The sequence below is a fragment of the Glossina fuscipes genome, unplaced genomic scaffold (genome assembly GCF_014805625.2).
Source record: "Glossina fuscipes isolate IAEA_lab_2018 unplaced genomic scaffold, Yale_Gfus_2 2, whole genome shotgun sequence".
NCBI classification, from domain to species: domain Eukaryota; kingdom Metazoa; phylum Arthropoda; class Insecta; order Diptera; family Glossinidae; genus Glossina; species Glossina fuscipes.
In genome coordinates, this window is record NW_023998416.1 from 33,855,505 (window position 1) to 33,873,726 (window position 18,222).

The 18,222-nt window shown below is 35.7% G+C and overlaps 1 protein-coding gene across 19 annotated transcripts in view; it reads right to left on the bottom strand.

The window, feature by feature from the left end:
- Nucleotides 1–18,222, bottom strand: part of LOC119634163 (nesprin-1) — a 161,356-nt gene that overhangs the window by 139,722 nt on the left and 3,412 nt on the right. For 10 of the 19 annotated variants that reach the window (XM_038028150.1, XM_038028158.1, XM_038028144.1 and 7 more), the window contains exon 1: nt 3,567–6,269. The exons of 5 other annotated variants lie outside the window; for them this stretch is intronic. In XM_038028150.1, coding sequence (XP_037884078.1) covers nt 3,567–5,568 — 2,002 coding nt within the window. In that variant the 5' untranslated portion in view covers nt 5,569–6,269. Of the gene's footprint in view, nt 1–3,566; nt 6,270–6,385; nt 6,465–18,222 lie in introns of those variants that run through there. 4 more of the 19 variants (XM_038028160.1, XM_038028157.1, XM_038028156.1 and 1 more) reach the window with 2 other exon arrangements.

Consider the following 18,222-nt stretch of genomic DNA (forward strand, 5'->3'; position numbering starts at 1 on the left):
TAAGGATGTCGCCGGCTTTTTGAGTTACGAAACCAAAGATTACTGTAGACAGCTGAAATTGGCCACAAAAAGTGGAGGAATCCCCAGCCATATATGAGCGCAGACCGGATCCAAGAATAGGTGTGGCCAGTCCCATAAAGCTTCATAATTTATAGCAAATATTGGTTCAAAACCTCCTAAACATGTTCACTGAAATCTTCTGAAACTTTAAAACAAAAGAAGGCGCGATCAATCCGAGACATTGGCCTAATCCTTTGTACAAAAATATTTTATAAAAAACCAACCATAATACAAATATTCAACTGATGCTCATCAATAAGCTCACAATTTAAGAAATATTTTGAAATGTTCTTCCACCGATTTAAGGTTAGGGTGCCTCATAGCCCATTAGTTAAGAAGCACAACGGTATGCTAGGACTGAATTCTTAGCGCACGTTGTGGAAGCTGATTGGTGGGCCAGACTTCTTTCTCTCTATTCCCATTTCCTTCTAACGCGCAGCAAACATCCCCTAAGGCATTGGTCGCAGTTGAAAAAAAATTGCTACAAAAAAAAAGAAGAAATAAGTTGCTGATGTTTATGCAAAAGGGGGAGAGGGCAGAACACAAGAAGGCTTTGCAGAACTACTTTAATTGTTGCAAACTTTTGTTGAGAAATTTTACAAAAATATTTCAAAAACATCTGAGAAATAGTTTTTAATATTTTTTTTTCTTTGTTTGTAGAACAACGGAGTGGTTGGCATAAAATGAATTTTAAATGCTTCCCATCCAGAGAAAGTATGTACATTTGCTTAAGCCGAAGCGGATTTGGCGCACTATTTGAAACGATTTTTATGTAGAGGTTGCATGCTGCCAGCTTTTATATCCATTATAAAAAATATATTATTTTTTTCTAATGATCGTATTGCCTATCGCAGACACCATAAGATGAATACCTGTCTGTAAGCTTGTGGAAGCACGAGGAACGAACGGATTTATGTAGCGTTTGCGGTACTGTCCTAAGTTTCAAAGTGATTTAATGATTGACTCAACATCATTTAAGTTCATCTGTCTGTTCGTTTTCAACCCGCAAGTCGGAACTTTTAACGAAATTTGGTAAACTGACATGGCCCAAGGATAAAGTCGGCCATTTCACGGTCACTATCCACGTTATGCCTTTACAAATATTTACAATTTTCGAGACTGTCAACAGCCAGTGTTGCCCGGCGTTTACCAGTCTTTCTTTGAGTTCCAAAATCGACTAAGTAATGGCATGCTCTCAAGTCTTGGAATTTTTCATCATAAATCGAAACCTAAGGCTTTAAATGTGAATTCGAATTTTTATTTCTTACGGCCGTCAAGTCGAGCTAGGAAACCTATTAAATCGACTTGAAATGAAATGTTGCCTGCTTTCTTACGAAGAGAATCAAAAATCAAAATGAAATTATATTCAGTCGTGGCCACATCTGTGATCCTAAAAAAAAAGAAAGGAACTACATTTTCTTACTCTATAATATTGGGTGGGCGCGGCTGATTTCTTTAAATTAACAGCGGAAGTTTATATGCTATGTTTGTTGCCCTTCATAAGTAATAAGCAGAAAACATAGAAAAAACAAAGATGCTCTCAGGTTTCGTTATATAGACGCGTACACGATGTGGGCGTGTTCCTTGAAAACTTTGGCCAATTTTGAAGTTCGTTTGCAAATTTGTAGATGATTTCTCCATTTCTCCAAATTAGAAACAAAATCTGACAATCATTACACGAGACAAAGCTCTACGAAATACGACTACCCCGTTAGCTGGCGCGCCAGTAAGGTCATTCTCTTCAATAGCTTTTGGAAATTGCCAAAGTTGGAATTACTTTGCCCAGTCGTGTATTCCGGCATTGCTGATGCTTACCGTATAAGCGGTATGAACTTTTGCACGTTGCCTTTGGCGGAACGGTTGGCGAATATGGCACCAACCCTAAATTTAACCCTCTTCTCATCTTGTTTTCATCTTTTTATCGCTTCAATGCAGTTTGCACTACTAATACGGAATATATGTTTCTTAAGAAATGAAAGATTGAAGAAGAAGATTGATGTAACACTTGAGAGCGTTTCCTCTCTTTCTAAGGGTAGATGGGCCCACAAAAAAAAAGAAACAAAAAAAATTATCACTTTAAAGAAATTATGAAGATGCTGTAGATTTCCCTGGTATATATTTTCCAGATATATATCTTGAAGTTCTAACGAAACTTAATTTTCTACTCGTTCTGGATTCATTTAAGCAAGATTTTCTGTTATATTAAATTTTTAAGTAACTTTTGACTTTTACTGATATTTAATCGTTGCAGTAATTTGCGGTTCTAAGCGTCAGCGTAAGGACATAAGCACTTATTTCAATGACTGACGCGTGCTTAATTACGTCTGTAAAGTTGTTGTAAAGTTTTTCCAAGGAATTTATGAAGTTTGCGTAAATTGCTTCAGCCCAAAGTCTTATTGCATTTATTTGAATAATCATAATAATAATAATAATAATAATAATAATAATATAAACAGAGCGTCTTGTGATTGTAAATTGTTTTACAAAAGAGCAAAGGACAAAATATGCTTACGGCTTTTGCCGATGAGTTCTTAATTGCAACATGTACAGATATAGACATATATTTCAAACGTACAGTGGTGTAATGCCGTTGACAATTTAAAAGTAATTTTTCATTTTCAATAAATTGACATTTTAAATAAATAATCGATTAATAAAACCACTCAAAACCGGTATACTTAAGTATGAGTGCAGAAAGAAATGGATAAAAAAAAAAAAAATTAATAAAACAGTGCAGGCTAGATTTATTGAAAGTATATATTTAAAAAAAAAAAAAAGAAGAAAATAAACATATATTTATATATGCTTTATTACAAGCAACAGTCGCACATGAGCAGTTAGTTAGTTAGTTAGCTAGTTACCCGATAACCTTACTAGCTTTGACCCTGTAATTTGTGATGTCATTACTAAGCCGTTAGAATGTATTGCGTTCTTAAACTTGCAATAAACATTAGGTCATAACTTAATGTGTGCATTGCCATAAAATTTTTTATAGCTAAGCTACAACAACAAAAACTGCAATGCAACCTTAAACCTCTTATGAAATCATCTTAGACCGTCTGCTTAGTAAGCACCTTTAAGCGAACTCTTAGTAAAACATTAGTTTTACGTTGATTAATTTGAGTGAAAAAACAACAACAACAACAACAACAATAACAACAAAACAACACTACACGGTCTGTCATGACTATCGCGCTCCCGGTACTATGTACTATGCAGTCGATACTTGTCTCATACTGGAAATAAATGCGAGGAAAGTAAATATTTGTTCGGTTATCTCGCACCGGCATCAATTAAATTAACAATGATTCGAAAACGAAAAAAAGGAAAAAAGTCAGTCACTTAATAAATTTAGCAATTGAAATGAATTGAATTTAAATCATATAAGCAAACATATATAAATATATTTTAAAGGTGATGATGTCATTATTTTCGTTTTTGCACTTTTGAGTTTAACAAAATTTATAAATAAATTTGAAAGGAGATTATTGCTGTGTTGTCTTTACCTCGTTTCTCCTTAATGTGACTGTCGTATTGCGAGTTACTGCGATTGAATTGAATCGCTGCCATTGTGGATTGGAATTCTTGGTAATCGTTGTTGATACTTTGTGCTTGCTGAGTCTGAGACGCTGACAGACCTTTGCTTAAAGTACCGCTACTCGGGCTGGTAACAAATTCACTAACCAGCTTAAGTCCAGTTATTTTCGTTGGGCTTGCACTTGCACTTGCACTTGCACTTGCACTTGCACTCACTTTTGCATTTAACGCTGTAGCTTGGACCGGCACAATTACTATACTACTTGGTGCTGTACCTTCGGTATCTGAATCGTCTGTAACTTCACTAGTGGCGGACGAAGGCTTTTTTGTTTTTACCGGGCCACCGCCACTAGCAGTGTCTTTGTGAAGAGCACAACAATCGTAACCGACGCGTTTGTAATGTTTTTTCACTATAATGTCTTCCTTAGCTAACACATCCGGCTCGTTTGTTTCAAACTTTTGATTTACCGGCGATTTAGTACTTTGCGATGCAGCAGTTTTCGTATAACTAACATTGTCCTCGGGTATAGAGTTTTCATTTTGTGTTCTATTTAAGGTTTTAATTTGGGTGGTGGTCTTCTCAGTGGTGGTAGTGGTATAGGTTTCTGTTTGCCATGGCATTACTGGGTGTTTGGCTTCCACAAACATTAAATTATTGTTGTTGTAAGATTGTTTGCTACCTACAGTAATGTCAATGTTACCAGTTGATGTTTCCGGGGCAACGCTGCCAATATCAGCCGGTTGTATATAATCAGTCATATCGATGGACTCTTTATGGTCTTTTATTTGTTCATCTGTTTCGTCTAACTTGATAAGAAATCTAGGATTTGCAGCAGTTACATCTATAACACGCTGTTGGGTTACACCGCGATGAAATTCTCTATGCGGCGAACTGCGTGGCGATAAATAACCTTCACCATGACGGAATATTTTTTCTACATGTGAACGTCCATCGGTAGTCATTGAAGAAGTAACAATCGTCTTAACACCGTCGGCAGCATGAATTTCTCTTACAGTTTTCTCACCTTCCAAGAATTTCGCTGTAGATAGTTTTGGATCGATTCTATTAGGGCTGGTTGGACTAAGGGAAGAATGTCTATTAGTTGTACGTAAAGTAACATTGAAGGGGCTACTAGAGATTTCCTCTAAGTGTGGCGGAGCTCTCCGATATCTTTGAGTTGTGCGTAAAGTAACATTAAATGGACTATTGGATTGTTCATCGAGTTCTATGCGTCCACTTACAGCACCTGGCGAAATTTTACTAGTTGTCTTCAGAGTTACGTTGAAAGGGCTTGGCGTATGTTCTTCGTGAATTTCGACTTTGCGTGGTTTAGCCTGGGGGGTAGCTTTGAGTTGAACTTGCTGGAAAGCCAACTTGGCGCCCTCAGCCTCAGCCAATCCACGCTGTCTTTCTTGTCTCAAACGTTTCTCTATATCGTAAACGTCCATTTCAAAAGGATTTTCATCTTTACGTTGCGACTCAAGGTCTGCAAAATCGAACATACGCTGCGGAGTGTGGCTTCGACTTGTGCGCTCATCGGCAATGTGCTCAGTACTGCGTTTCATACCACCACCTGAAGAGCAGGCCTTCTCATACATGGCAACTTTATCGCGTAAACGATGCGGTGAGGTAGAAGTAGGAGTGCGATTCCATGCCGGCGCACCACTATCTAACAGATATTCCGTTGAACTGGAAGTGCTGCGCACAACTTCCTTAGTAGTTTTCTTAATTGTTTTTATAACAGTGCGAGTGACTGTTGATGCCGTCTCCTCTGCCGCCTTTGTCTCATCGATATCCATAGTTGGACTAACGTCAGGTGAGGTGTCGTTTGGTTCAACAGCTGTTTGCCTTAAACGACGTTTGCGCACTGCTGGTTTCGGCACTGACCGGTCTCCTACACCTCCTCCGTGATTGCCCTCCAACTCATAGGGTATGTCATCGCTATGCTTTTTGTCAGGATGGTTATCCATGTCGGTCGTCGGTTATTTACGCCTTTACTCATCGAACACGAATTCAATTCTTGAACTAATTTCTCACACAAATTATTTGAATAGTATTGTATGTGTACGCCTACATTCGGCATATTCCTCTTTCCGGAGGGTCAATAATAGTCGGCAAAAATTGATTTTTCTCATACAATACCGGCAACATGAAAATTAGGTTAAAAATAGAAAAAAATAGAAAAGTTTTTTTTTTTTTTTTTTTTTCTTACAAAGATATTACATTGAATATATCAGCAAATGCCGAAAAAAAAGAATTTCTTTCAATTCTTCAAAACACTTTAATCACTTCAATATCAATTGTCTAAATTGTCTGACAACGAAATAGATAACAATAATTTCAACAGAAAAAAACAAAAAAAGAGTGTTACAAAATATTAAAAAAAATAAATAAAAATATTAACAATGCAATTCGTGTACGTATAAAGAGTTTAAAATAGTTAATTCGGTCACGGATTCCAGTTAACACTTAACACCGCAAGTGCAAGCTCTGCAAAAGAATTCTAACCGGTTTTACTTAATTTTCTTTTTATTTTTACTGATTGGCTTTTATTTGGAAAGCACTTTTTTCTTTTTTTTTCTTTTTTTCTTAAAATAAAAGTAACTGCCTTTCTAGGGCAGTTAGATAATAATGCTTATGTTATACACACACTCTATGAATTTTTTCTTTCCTAGAATTAGTTGAATTATATTATTATATATATATATATTATATTATATATATATATATATATATATATATATATATATATATATGTATATGTATAAAGTTTTTGATTTTCTTTACATTTCTTTATTAATGTAGTTTTTTTTTTCTTTTTTGCTTTCTTTCCTAACTATAACTATAATACGGTCGTTGATTTATTAAGCGTTTCCAAAATATTTCCAATCCGTTCTGGCTGAAAGCCGTTTCGATACTGACTGCTGTGTTTTAAACTTTAACGTACTCAGCCTGAATTGCAGTGAGTGCGCAGTGTTTAAGCCAAAGCACAGAAAGAGATAAATATTAAAAAAAAAAAAAAAAAAAAAATTCAACTGGAATTTTAGTCAGTGCTTAGTGGTTGCTACTCTACTCTAGTAGCAGTGATGAACTTGAAATCTATATTCTCCGTCTTAACTAATACTATAATGAATGAATGAAAACCCATCATGAAAAAGAGCAACGCAGTCAGCCGTAAGTCAAAAAAAAAAAACAAACAAAAACAAAAGCAAAAAAAAAGCAGGGAGAAGAGTAAAAAAAATGTAAACACTTGAAAATTACTATCAGCAAATGTTTTACTATTACACTTCTGGAGTTATCTAATACCGGTGGAGTTAACTCTTATGGAGGAAAAATTACTACTTAAAAGTCAGTTGTACGCTGAACAGGAACGAGAAACATTTGTCTGAAATGGAAAGTAGTAGCTTGTTTCCGTGGAAAATTTAATCGAAGACAATCTGCTTTAAGAAATTCCAAACTTTTGATAATAATGTAAAGCTTATAGAAGAACAGATATATTATGCAAAGGTGTGTAAGGTGTGGACTTTCACATCTACTAACTTCTTTTTTTTTCCAACTAAACGCAAAACACAAAAATTGATAGCAATCATGTCGTTAATAAAGGTCAAAGTCGGACTTATGCCAGTTGTCTATGAAAAACTGTATCGTTTAAGTGACTATCACGGCTTGGTTCGGGTAGTTGGCATTTTTTGACCAAGTTTTCGTCTTAATCGCTTCGTCGCATCAAACAAAGGAGCGTAAGAAGAACAAACTCAATAATCGAGCGAGTTCCTTTTCCTTCCCTATCAATCTGTATACATCGTACGAGATTTTAAGGAAATTTTAATATTCTTTTCATTTTGTTGCAGAGGCTTGCATTTTTAGCAGCAGCAGAACCCGACGAGAAATGTCGTTCTTTGTCCTTCGTATATTGCACTAACAAGAATATCCAAGAATATGTTTTCCTATTTGAATTCCATACTTTGGCTGTGGTATTCGTTGCTTTGAGTATCGGAGAACGCGGGCTTATTGGCTGATAACCTTTGCGACGACCAGAAGCAGGTTTCGGAAAGCACATATCCTTAATCAGTATCCATCTTTGAAAAAATTAATCTGAATGTCCGTTCGTCTGTTTATCTGTCCATCCGCTTGCCTCTTTGTCTGCATGTCCGTCCGTCTGTGAAATGTCTATGTTAAACACGCTCCTAATCACAAAAATGAAGATGTGGGCTTCGCATTTGGCAAAAATATGTTAAGCACTTGCCTGCAGGTTGGTATTGAAAATGACCCAAACCTTTCAAAGAACACTACTACAACATAAACTAGGAAAGCATCAATTTTCAAAAGCAAGAAAAAAGGGGAATTTTGCTCGTTACTCCAAAACTTCTCATATTATCACCAATTTATTCTAAGAGAAAGTTGACAAGCCTAGAAGACTCGACCACAGCCGTATAAAATTTTCTTGCTTGTGTCTCTTTATTTCGTTTTATCCCTTCCTCTTTACTTCGCCCACAAATGAAGTCAAGAAGAAGGATAACAAAAGAGAAAAACATAAAGGCATTCATTAAGAGGGTCAGATCGTCAGAAATGGATTTCAATAACCATTACTTTGCTACTTTTATTTGTGTAGAGGGTTCCTTTCAATTTGTTCTTTTTGTTAGTTGTTTCCACATTCCAAAAGAATGTGGCACGCATCAATCGCAAACATATCAAGTTCCCGACAATGGCCTGTTATCAATAAATTGAGTTCATCACCAACATTTTTATTTGTTGTTACAATGCGGGCGAGCGTACACTCAAAAATAATCAAAAAAATATTACGGAGCATTTTTTTTTTTGTATGAATTTCCCTGATTACATGGCTTGAATAGCAAGGATTTGTACACTGTGACTAAAGAAAAAAGTGTGAACTAAGCAGCGATTTTCCTGCATAGCTGCTCTTACCACATTTAAGCTTTCAAGCAGGAGTTTGCAAATCTATTGAATCGAGAAACTGGAAAGGTAGGTGTGCAAGATGCTATTTGAGGAGCAAGGAAGAAAAAGATTTGTTGACATGTTTTATAGACTTGAGACGAGCATGACGCCAAGGGGGGTGATTTGTGACAATCTGCTAACCGTAAGATAAGAGCGTATCCAACTGTATTCGGCAATAAAGATGGCTTCGCACATATCTGTTGGGTTGAAGACACAATTGGGCAAAGTAAACTTAAAAAAGGAAAACTATTGTTACTTTTTATTTATTTATTTATTTATTTTTTTTGTTTGTTAAAACTAACCGGACTAAGCCAACAAGGATGGATTATTAATTTATGTATTAAAAGTAATCGGAAAAACGAGACCATGAAAAGGCAAGACACCCAACCCGCATAGCCAACACTGACAAATTGAAATGTTGCAAGAAACAACAACATATGTCACGACACAATTTCAAAACTAGCAAACGACAATAAGGTGACCCTATGCATACATAGGGTCATAAAATAAGTTTTTTTTTTCCTTTGCGATAAAAACGAAACGGTATCACGATCAATTTTCTTCCTTATTAGATGTTGGTTCGTGCCATTTCGAGATGATGTTGTGTGAATGACCGCTTCTGTAAAAATTCAATTCTGGAGCAACAATTTGCAGCGACTTTTTCACGAGAATCTGCTCTTATATCACCAACAACGTGAATAGTTATGGAAAATAAGATTTTTGAGAGTTTCTGATTTACTGCAGTAGACCAATGATTTAACATAACCTCAAAAAAAAAAAAGTCTAATAGGGCTATATCACATTGTCTATGGGCTCGTTGATTACGCTACTCTCGTTTTATGGCGCAAGATAAAAGTAAGCGTAAATTGATTCAAACACTCACCCTAACCCGCAACACGGGGAATCTTAGGAACTGCTTCTCTCTGACCACCGCCTCTATACTAGCAGTTTTTGATTTCTTGAAAGGAAGCAGTGATGCTCTCATAATAGCTAGAAATCTGTGGCAAAGGTCTCACTGCGTTTTCGTCTGTTTAATTCACATTACAACATTAGGCAACAAAAATATTGCTGGTTTTCTCTTGTACTATTGTGCCTACAAATATGCAGAAAGTATTGCAATGCTCTGCCTCCGCCCGGTCTTTATGAAAATTTGATAAACGTCATCATGGCCTCATCAAGTACCCTCAAGTGACACTGCACGGAATAATAAGCGAACAATGTACTGACTTGCACGCCTGAGTTAGGACGAAAGTTAATGCCTCGCATTCCCGCACTAGCCTAAGCATATGATGAACGATTTTGTACAACAATAAGAATTTCTATTTGAAAACGTCAAGATGAAATCGATGTGAGTGAAGCAAAGTTACTCAGTTACATGTTTTATTTAAATTAAAACTCCATGTTGCAACTAATTTCGCTTAGCTAGCTATCGTCTGTCGTACTCATAGAAATGGGATTTGTCCAAGGTGAAGAATATATGTGAAATAAGAAGAGCATATGCGATGAGTTAGGCACACAAAACTCGAGGCTCTACATCCACAAAAAAACAACACAACTGTGCACAGATGGATCCAAAAATTCTCCTTGCGAAGATAAACATACATCTTCGCAATCAATAAAAACTAGCGATAAACATATAGAAGGCAACATCTCAACACTTTGAAGGGTCCCAGATTAAGTGGGATATCCTCTGGTGAGATGGGCGCCACATTGAGTGCCATCATTACGTGTAACGATGTGTTCAGGTATTCTCCAAAATTTATTTCACTTTTGTATAACGAAGTTTAAAAGTCGTTGCATTCCTCGTAACACGGTGCATCAAAACTATATAGACTCCCATGTTAGGTGTGCGACGTTTTCAGTGTAACGAGTAAACATCGCCCATTTTGCATAACGAAATACTATAATAAAGTCAAAAGGTTTAAACAGTCGATAAATGCAAGTGTCAGTGTAAAGCTTGCTAGTTCGGCACTAACGTTTCATATTTTATCAAACAAACACACAGCAGACCGATACACTCAAGAAATACATGTGCAGAAATCCTTATCGGGACAGACGGACGATTGAAACATTGTTATCGGACAGGCCGATGTTATGCCCTGGACGATTCTGAGAATCCTCCCTAACTACGGGATACTCCGGCTTAAAATGATGTGTGAGCGACACCGATCTGCAACAAGGGTCGCTACTTATTTTATTAAAGAAAAGATGTCAATTATGTATAATAGCTATAGACTTCCGCGTCCGGCAACGTTTCTTAAATTAGAAACCAATTGATACTATGACTCTACAATTTCTTCTTAACAAAGCGCATTTTATATATACTAACTGTAGCTTTATCATCGTATTTGCTAAATAAAAGTTTATGTTGATAATAAAAAAAGTAAAGGCACGTGACATCATCATCTGATGTTATTTGAAGCTTTGAAAGACATTTTTTTATTGAGCGGATTTACATATGCATTTAACATTAAGAGAAAATATTTTAAAAATTATTTCATGAAATTTTTCTTATAATTCACCTGAAAATTATACGCATGCCTAACAAATAAAATTATAGAGGTCAACATTTCACCTATAAACATTCAAATAACGCAATTAATAAATAAGAACTTGAGCAACTATTGCGAAAAGAGAAAGGAAAAAAGGAAAACATAGCGGCATTCCAAACACACAGAATACCTTTTAACTTAGCTCTCAATGCTGGCGCTCTCTATAAGTCATTCTCTTGCATTTGATTTCTTCAGCTTAATGTTATCTTAATTCATAACATTTGCTGTAAATGAAAGCAAAGCTACTGGTGATTTGCAATGTTTGGGTTTTTTTACTCAAACATAGTAAAAGGATAAAAGCAATGAATTTGAAATGCCATCGTAAGGACCAAAAAAGGCAGGCGTAGCTTTCTCGGCGAAGTTTGAAATCGAAACATTGAGTACAACAATTTTTCAGTTTTTTTTATGGCCTGCAAATCATACGGCTTGTCGAGCGCTTCAAAATACTTGATTCCGATTCGAATTCCTTTTTCCGACGCGGAACGCGTACCAGACAGCCGGCTTTTCAGAGTAGTCCCAGGCTTTCGAAATCTGGGGCTGGTAACGAGCAGGGAATTTATAGCAGCCAATCATGTAGGCATTTGTCTTACCGTCGAATGAAAAATCTTTCGCTCCTAAAATTTTCGGTCTGATAAAATATTCAAATTACGATCGAGTTTGCTCTATATCGACAACGATAGGCCGGACCCTGGTGACAGCAAACGCTTTTCATATTCCATAGAATTTAATATGTGGTCGACTAACGGTTTGCTCACGCCAAAGGTATGTTCAAGCCAGATGAAGGAAGTTCTTTTCCTCGCACTTCCTTCCAACTCTTACCGATTTCAGCGTAGCCGATTAGTCAGCTTCTTATTCGAGGTGAACTTCGAAACGAAATGGAGGTGAGCCAAGGCAGGAAAAACTGCGCGAAAGTCGCTCAAAAATTAAGCTGATGTTCACAATTTTCTTCGATTATCGTTGCGGTTAGGCGCTACGAGTTCCTTCGGGCGGAGCAAACTGTTAACAAATTGTCGATTGAAGCTATTCATAAGACGAGACCGCAATAGATTCCAAAAAAAATAACAATATAAATTGGTCTTACTTTTTGGACACAATGCGCGATATCATATTAACTGCGCGATATCATAACATAGAGATGCAAATTGTAATCGTTGGTCGCTTATTCGACAATCCCGATGGACTACATATTTTTGATTGAAATCTCAATTAATTTCAAATTTTTTTCTTCTTCTGTTATTGAGCAAATCAACAAACAAAAATTCGCTGAGATGTGTAAAAAAAAAAAATTTTCAATTTTTAATTAAATAAATATCAAAAAGAGCGGCAAGAAACGGTTAAATATATTTGCATTGGCAATCATTCATTTATGTCAATCGAATTGAAAAAGTGTTTCGAACATTTACGTAGGAATCGCACATCTGTCTGTTTATTTCGAATGATTCATCGCATCGAGATTTAGGGCGCCTATATACGTTGCAGGAGTACTTGCAATTGAAAATAAAAGTAAACATTAATCGTTTCTTTTCAATCGAATTTTTACGCAAAGCAATTCGCGAATTGAAAAGCAAAAGAAAAAAAAAAAAAGGAAAAAACATATAAACAAAAGAATGCATTTTCTTTGGCAATCAATAACTTAAACTAAACCTATATGTTAATATAAAATGAAATTCGCAAAATTTGTGTAAAAATGTTTAGAATTAATTTTAATATTAATGAGAAAAAAAAAAAAAAATTTAATTAAATCCAAAATAAATATACACTGTAATGATGATCACATTCAAACAAATTTAAATGTAGATCATCATGGAAATAAAAGGTTAATTAAACTTGTAAAAAACAAAGTAAAAGCAGCGTAGTTGATATTAACCTTGTAGCGTATTTTGGATAATCGCTGCTTCTAAATGCTTTCGTTCAATTTTCAGTAAAGGAATCGATCAAACGGTTAAGCGAAATCTTGTATTTCTCAAAATTATTAATACACATATGAGAAAATTTTGGAATTTTTTATACGCATTTGTCGATTATATCGATTCTTTGAAACCCCAGCAAACACAGTACAATACAGAGTAGAAATATTCGCTGACTTTTCCAATGGCATTTATTTGTTATCAATAAACGATCTACATATTATTCTTTACTATTAATCAATAAATATATCTCTCGCTGAGATGGGCATAATTTACAAAAGATCCGCCAAACTCAACTACTTTCGATCAATACTTGCTTGTGTGCAAGGAACAAGCACTTGGTGAGCAAAATTGGCTCGTGATACTTTGATAGCAGTCGTTCCTGCGGCTTCCTCATCGGAATTGAGTTCTTCCGTGTACCACATGTTAGTATATAAAGGGCACGCACTTGTTAGCAATCTTCACTTCTTACGAAAATGTGTGAAAATGATTCGATGATAGATTTGCCTCAATGATAGAGCAGCAGTCTGTTGCGCGTCGCACACACAAGTGAGAAATATCTATAGCGGCCGATGGGCAATACTTTGAATGCAATAATTGTTATCACTGCATGCTACGCTACTGGTGATACAAGTTTGTATAGATGTATGCAACTTTATAGAAGGACTTGGGATAGACCTACCTTTCGTTCGTACCGATCGATTCAGAAAAACCTGTAGGCCCGAATTTTGGAATAATTTTGTACGCTGACGTGTTCTCACGCAAGGATAAACCCTATTGAAAATAGTTCGTATCGGACCACTTTTTCGATCATCTCCCGTCCCCGTCATTATATTAATAACCGCATTAAACGAAGTGCTATAGGGTATTTAATGAATTAACAAAATTAGTACATCATTCTTCTAAGATAATGATTACAACAACAACAACAACAACAACAACAACAACAACAACAAAATAAGCTACCGTTATTATGGATCTATTATTAGAAAATGGCCTCAGGTCTCTTTGTTTCATTAATGAATTTCATTTAGAACATTCTTCTTAACGTATTGGCGGCAATGATCTCAGTAATTTCGATTGACAGACGTCCCATTAAATCAGCGTAAAAACATATTTACACTTGCAGTTACTTTAATCAATGCATTGGTTTATTGTTTAATGGTCTGTTGACCGTTGAAATAGTCAATATTTTGCGCTCTTTTTTTTGCTTTTTAAATTTTTTAAAGCAATGAGATCATTTTAGTCGCAGTTCGCTATTTTTTGTCTGAAAAATGTTCCTTTTTTTTATAGATTAAATCAAACAAAGAAAAACTTTTTTGAAACAAACAACGAAAATGACTTTACTGTTTGGTGAATTTCGAATACAAACCACTTTGTACGATTCTATGTAACTTCAATTAATATGTCTTACCCATGGTTATCAGAGAAAAGTGAAAAAAAATTGCAATCTGGATAAGTGAGAAAAATTTGCGTAAATGTCACGAATCGATAATTGGATTTATGGGGTATTTGCGTGCGCTTTCTCAAATCGTCGTCAAATATCAATCGAATTTGATTTGATCACAGACCGAAACCTGCCGCCGTACAATTTGTTAAATGACTTTGGAAACTTTCATGGATTTAGCAGCAGGTATGCATGTAAATTTTTATGTCGCCCAGAGCATTTGAAATGTTTGTAATACGACCCCAGGCCTATGTTTATAAAGTCGACTTCTGAGATCACTTAAATTGTCATCTTTTCCTATGAATAAATGCCATAAGTCATTATATCACAAATGTAATGTTACACCCTTCCTGTCAACATATTCTTTTTCCTTCAGCGACAAAACGAAAAATAGTTCATCGCAAATAAAGAAAACAGATGACCACACCCTCTCTATGATAATTACCACAATTGGCAAACATTTGAATGAAAAAGTTCAGTGTTTGGAAAATAAAAAGCAGTGAAGACGCTATAGTGGGTCAAGGCCACCGCACTAGCTTACATTTATTCATGTACCTACTTTGCAACATAGGGCTTTGTGTGGGAAGCGGACAAAAGAATGGTCCGACCCGAACCATTTTCAATACCGTTCGTCCTTGGGCCAAAAATAATTTCAACACAAGGCACAGACGGGCAGACAAGGTTAGATCGATTTGGAAAGTGACACTGACTCGATCCGTATAATGCAAACAAGCTCCACCACAAATCCTTTTAGGTGTTGCACACATCGGCAAAGTTCAATGTACACTTGTACAATCCAGCGGTGTAGGGTATAAAAACATTTAAATTATTTTATCGAAAATCTCCTAGGTTCAGCGCTAGAATATAGCATATTGTAAAAGATTCTGCTGAGAAAAAAATGAAAATGGTGTACCTTTTCTATAACGTGTTCCGAAAAATGTTAAAATCGATTATAGACATGTCACACTATTGCAACATTTTTACGCTTAGCCAGTGCTTCTGGAGCCGTAAAACTACTACTGCAAGTTCAACCATTTCTCCTCGTTTCTCCTCTTCCCACGAAGATTATATGCTATAAAGTAACTCTTTTGCAGCATCTGTCGAAGACTTTGTTTATGTGTTGCGACATATTGAAGAAAAGGGCAAGAAAACGTGCAATTTAACAGCCAAAAACCACAAACCAGAATTCTCCGCCTCTTAGCTAAGCTCTTCGCAGAACCGCTGGAGGCTTTCGGATCGCTCGTAGCCTCATATCTTCGCAAAGTTCGCCTTGATGAAGCTTTGTTTACATATTTTTCTGCGGAAATGCTTTTGAATGAACTTAATGACAATTTCTAACAGTTATCGCCTAACAAAAAAATCCGTGTGCCACCGGACACTATGGTATAAGGCTTTATATGGCAGGTGCTCACATAAGATAAGTCGATAATCTGAAGCGATTGACTTCAACGCCGTATTACTGAAATAACACTTTTAAGAGAAAATCCTACTATATGTGACGCTGATATGTCCTTGTTGTCAGCCAACAGCGATATTGAGGAGTAAAAAATTATTTCTTTTCTCACTTAGCCATCCACGCGAAGCATTGACATTGAGTTGTAACTATGCACTTGATTTCCTGTTAATAGAAATTTTCGAAATATCTTTACGGCTTTTCATATATTTTGCTTATGCAAGCATTTACGTATAATTCTAAATACAGAATACAGAAAGGCGATATTATTTTTAGAATCATTTTATGAACACATGACATTGAAAAAATGCAATAATAAAATTATTGTTTATTATTTCTTATGGGGCAAGGGAAACTTCAATTGCTTAATTGTACAAACTAGTATTAAAATTTCATTAGCCGGCATTTTAAAATCATAATCGTTCCCAACATCTGGCAATTACGCAAGGAATCTTGGGAATATTAAATATTTTGAGGTGTCACGCCTTAACTCTCTCTACAGTAGGTTAGGGCTCATTATTAAATGCCCTATACCACGCTGCAGTTATTCATATGACAGTTTTCCAAAACAAGACGTTATGCGAGAAGTAATCGAAAAAGTGGTCTGATCTGACCCTTTTTTCAATAGCATTCCAGTACTCTTTAGAAGAGAAGAGGTAATAAAAAGACAGACAGACGAACAGACGGATAGACAATGTTAAATTTATTCAGAAAGGATTCAAAAAGAGGTTTTGAATCGATCGATATAATGAGCCCCTCTACATGTTGTATATAATCACACTAACTTAATACACACTTCGCACCCTATCGCAAGTGCCGTATGGTAGAACCATTTTATAAGGAATATAGAAATATGCTCAGTTTATTCGAATTTGCTTTCCACCTAATTTAGTATTTTTCTCTTGTTCACTTTTTCCCTTAATCAGTTTTCTGCTCTATATTTTCAATTGGTTTTGTTTTATTGCTTATAAGTAAATAAATTTCTGTTTTCTTTGTTGTTTTTTTTTAAATAATTGGAAGTTACTGTTAAAATTTACGAGGAATTAACGCCACGAACGCCTGCTTATCTGCAAACATATCCAAAAATACGCTTCAGAATAATAATAGGTTTTCTTTAAAGAGTATTAGCGCGACTCACAAACTCAGAATGTTTCAACTAAAAAAACTACGAAAGCATAAAATTAAACGAAAGTGTTTTAAGCTTGCAAAGGCACGTCGAAAATTCGATAAGAGACGGATTCATATTTTGTTTAAAGTGCATAACAGAATTGATATAACTTTGTCCGCCCGTGCGACGGCCTGCTGAAGCAAGAAATCCGATTTCATCAGAGATATTAATCGTTCCAAAATTTTTTTCCCTTTTTCCATAGGATGAACCTAAAAAATCCGAAAAAACCCATCCTTATCTGTCCGCGAATAGAAAAAATGTCCATTTTGTTTTCTTTTTCCTAGGAAATAGTTACGACAAACTCATCTAAGTAGAAGCCTATTCTCTAAACTTCCGCCGAGTTCAACGACATTAGTGAATGGATAAATAAAAGTTAATGAAAAGATGTAACATAAATAAAAATCTTAAACATATTCTAAACACTGCGGTAAACTGTTGGTTGACATGTCCGTCCATCTAATTCCTATGTTCCTTCGTTTTGTTATCCCTCTTAATTCCTTCGTGAATGTAGCGGATTTCTGTTGTAAGTCATGCAAGTTTATGCCTGTCCACATTGCCCATCTTGCATCGGATTACCCTCCTTTTACCTCGACATAACTATTACAAACATATATGTTGCTTTTTACATAAGAAGACATACTAAGTTTGTGCGGATATATACAAAGCTCAGGAGGACATTAGGTGGACCCATCTTCTACTGCACCGATCGATTCAGAATCATTTTCTTGTCTTTTTGCTCATCTTGTATTCTTCTTTTCAACATGTCGCAATTTTTCAGCTATTTCGATGAAACCTGGTGCACCGACATGTTCTGGACCAAAGCCGAGCGGTATTTAAATTGTTTTGGATCGTACTACTTTTTCGACCAGTTCTCGTCTAACGACGAAAGGCCGTTTTAGGAATAATTGCTCGAAATGGCACAGTTGTGTAGTGGTATAGTGGTGGGCGGTGGCCCACTGTAATGTTCTTACTTATTTCAAATAAGTAGCATATACATAGCGCCAAAGTTTTTTTTTCTTTTTTAATTTTTCTCTTTTAATTTTTCGTACTATGTATAGGAAATAAGAATACAAGAACAGAAAGAACTGTCTTTCGTGCAAAAAGATTAATTTGCTCTACTCGTTACGCGCTCTGAAGCATCTAA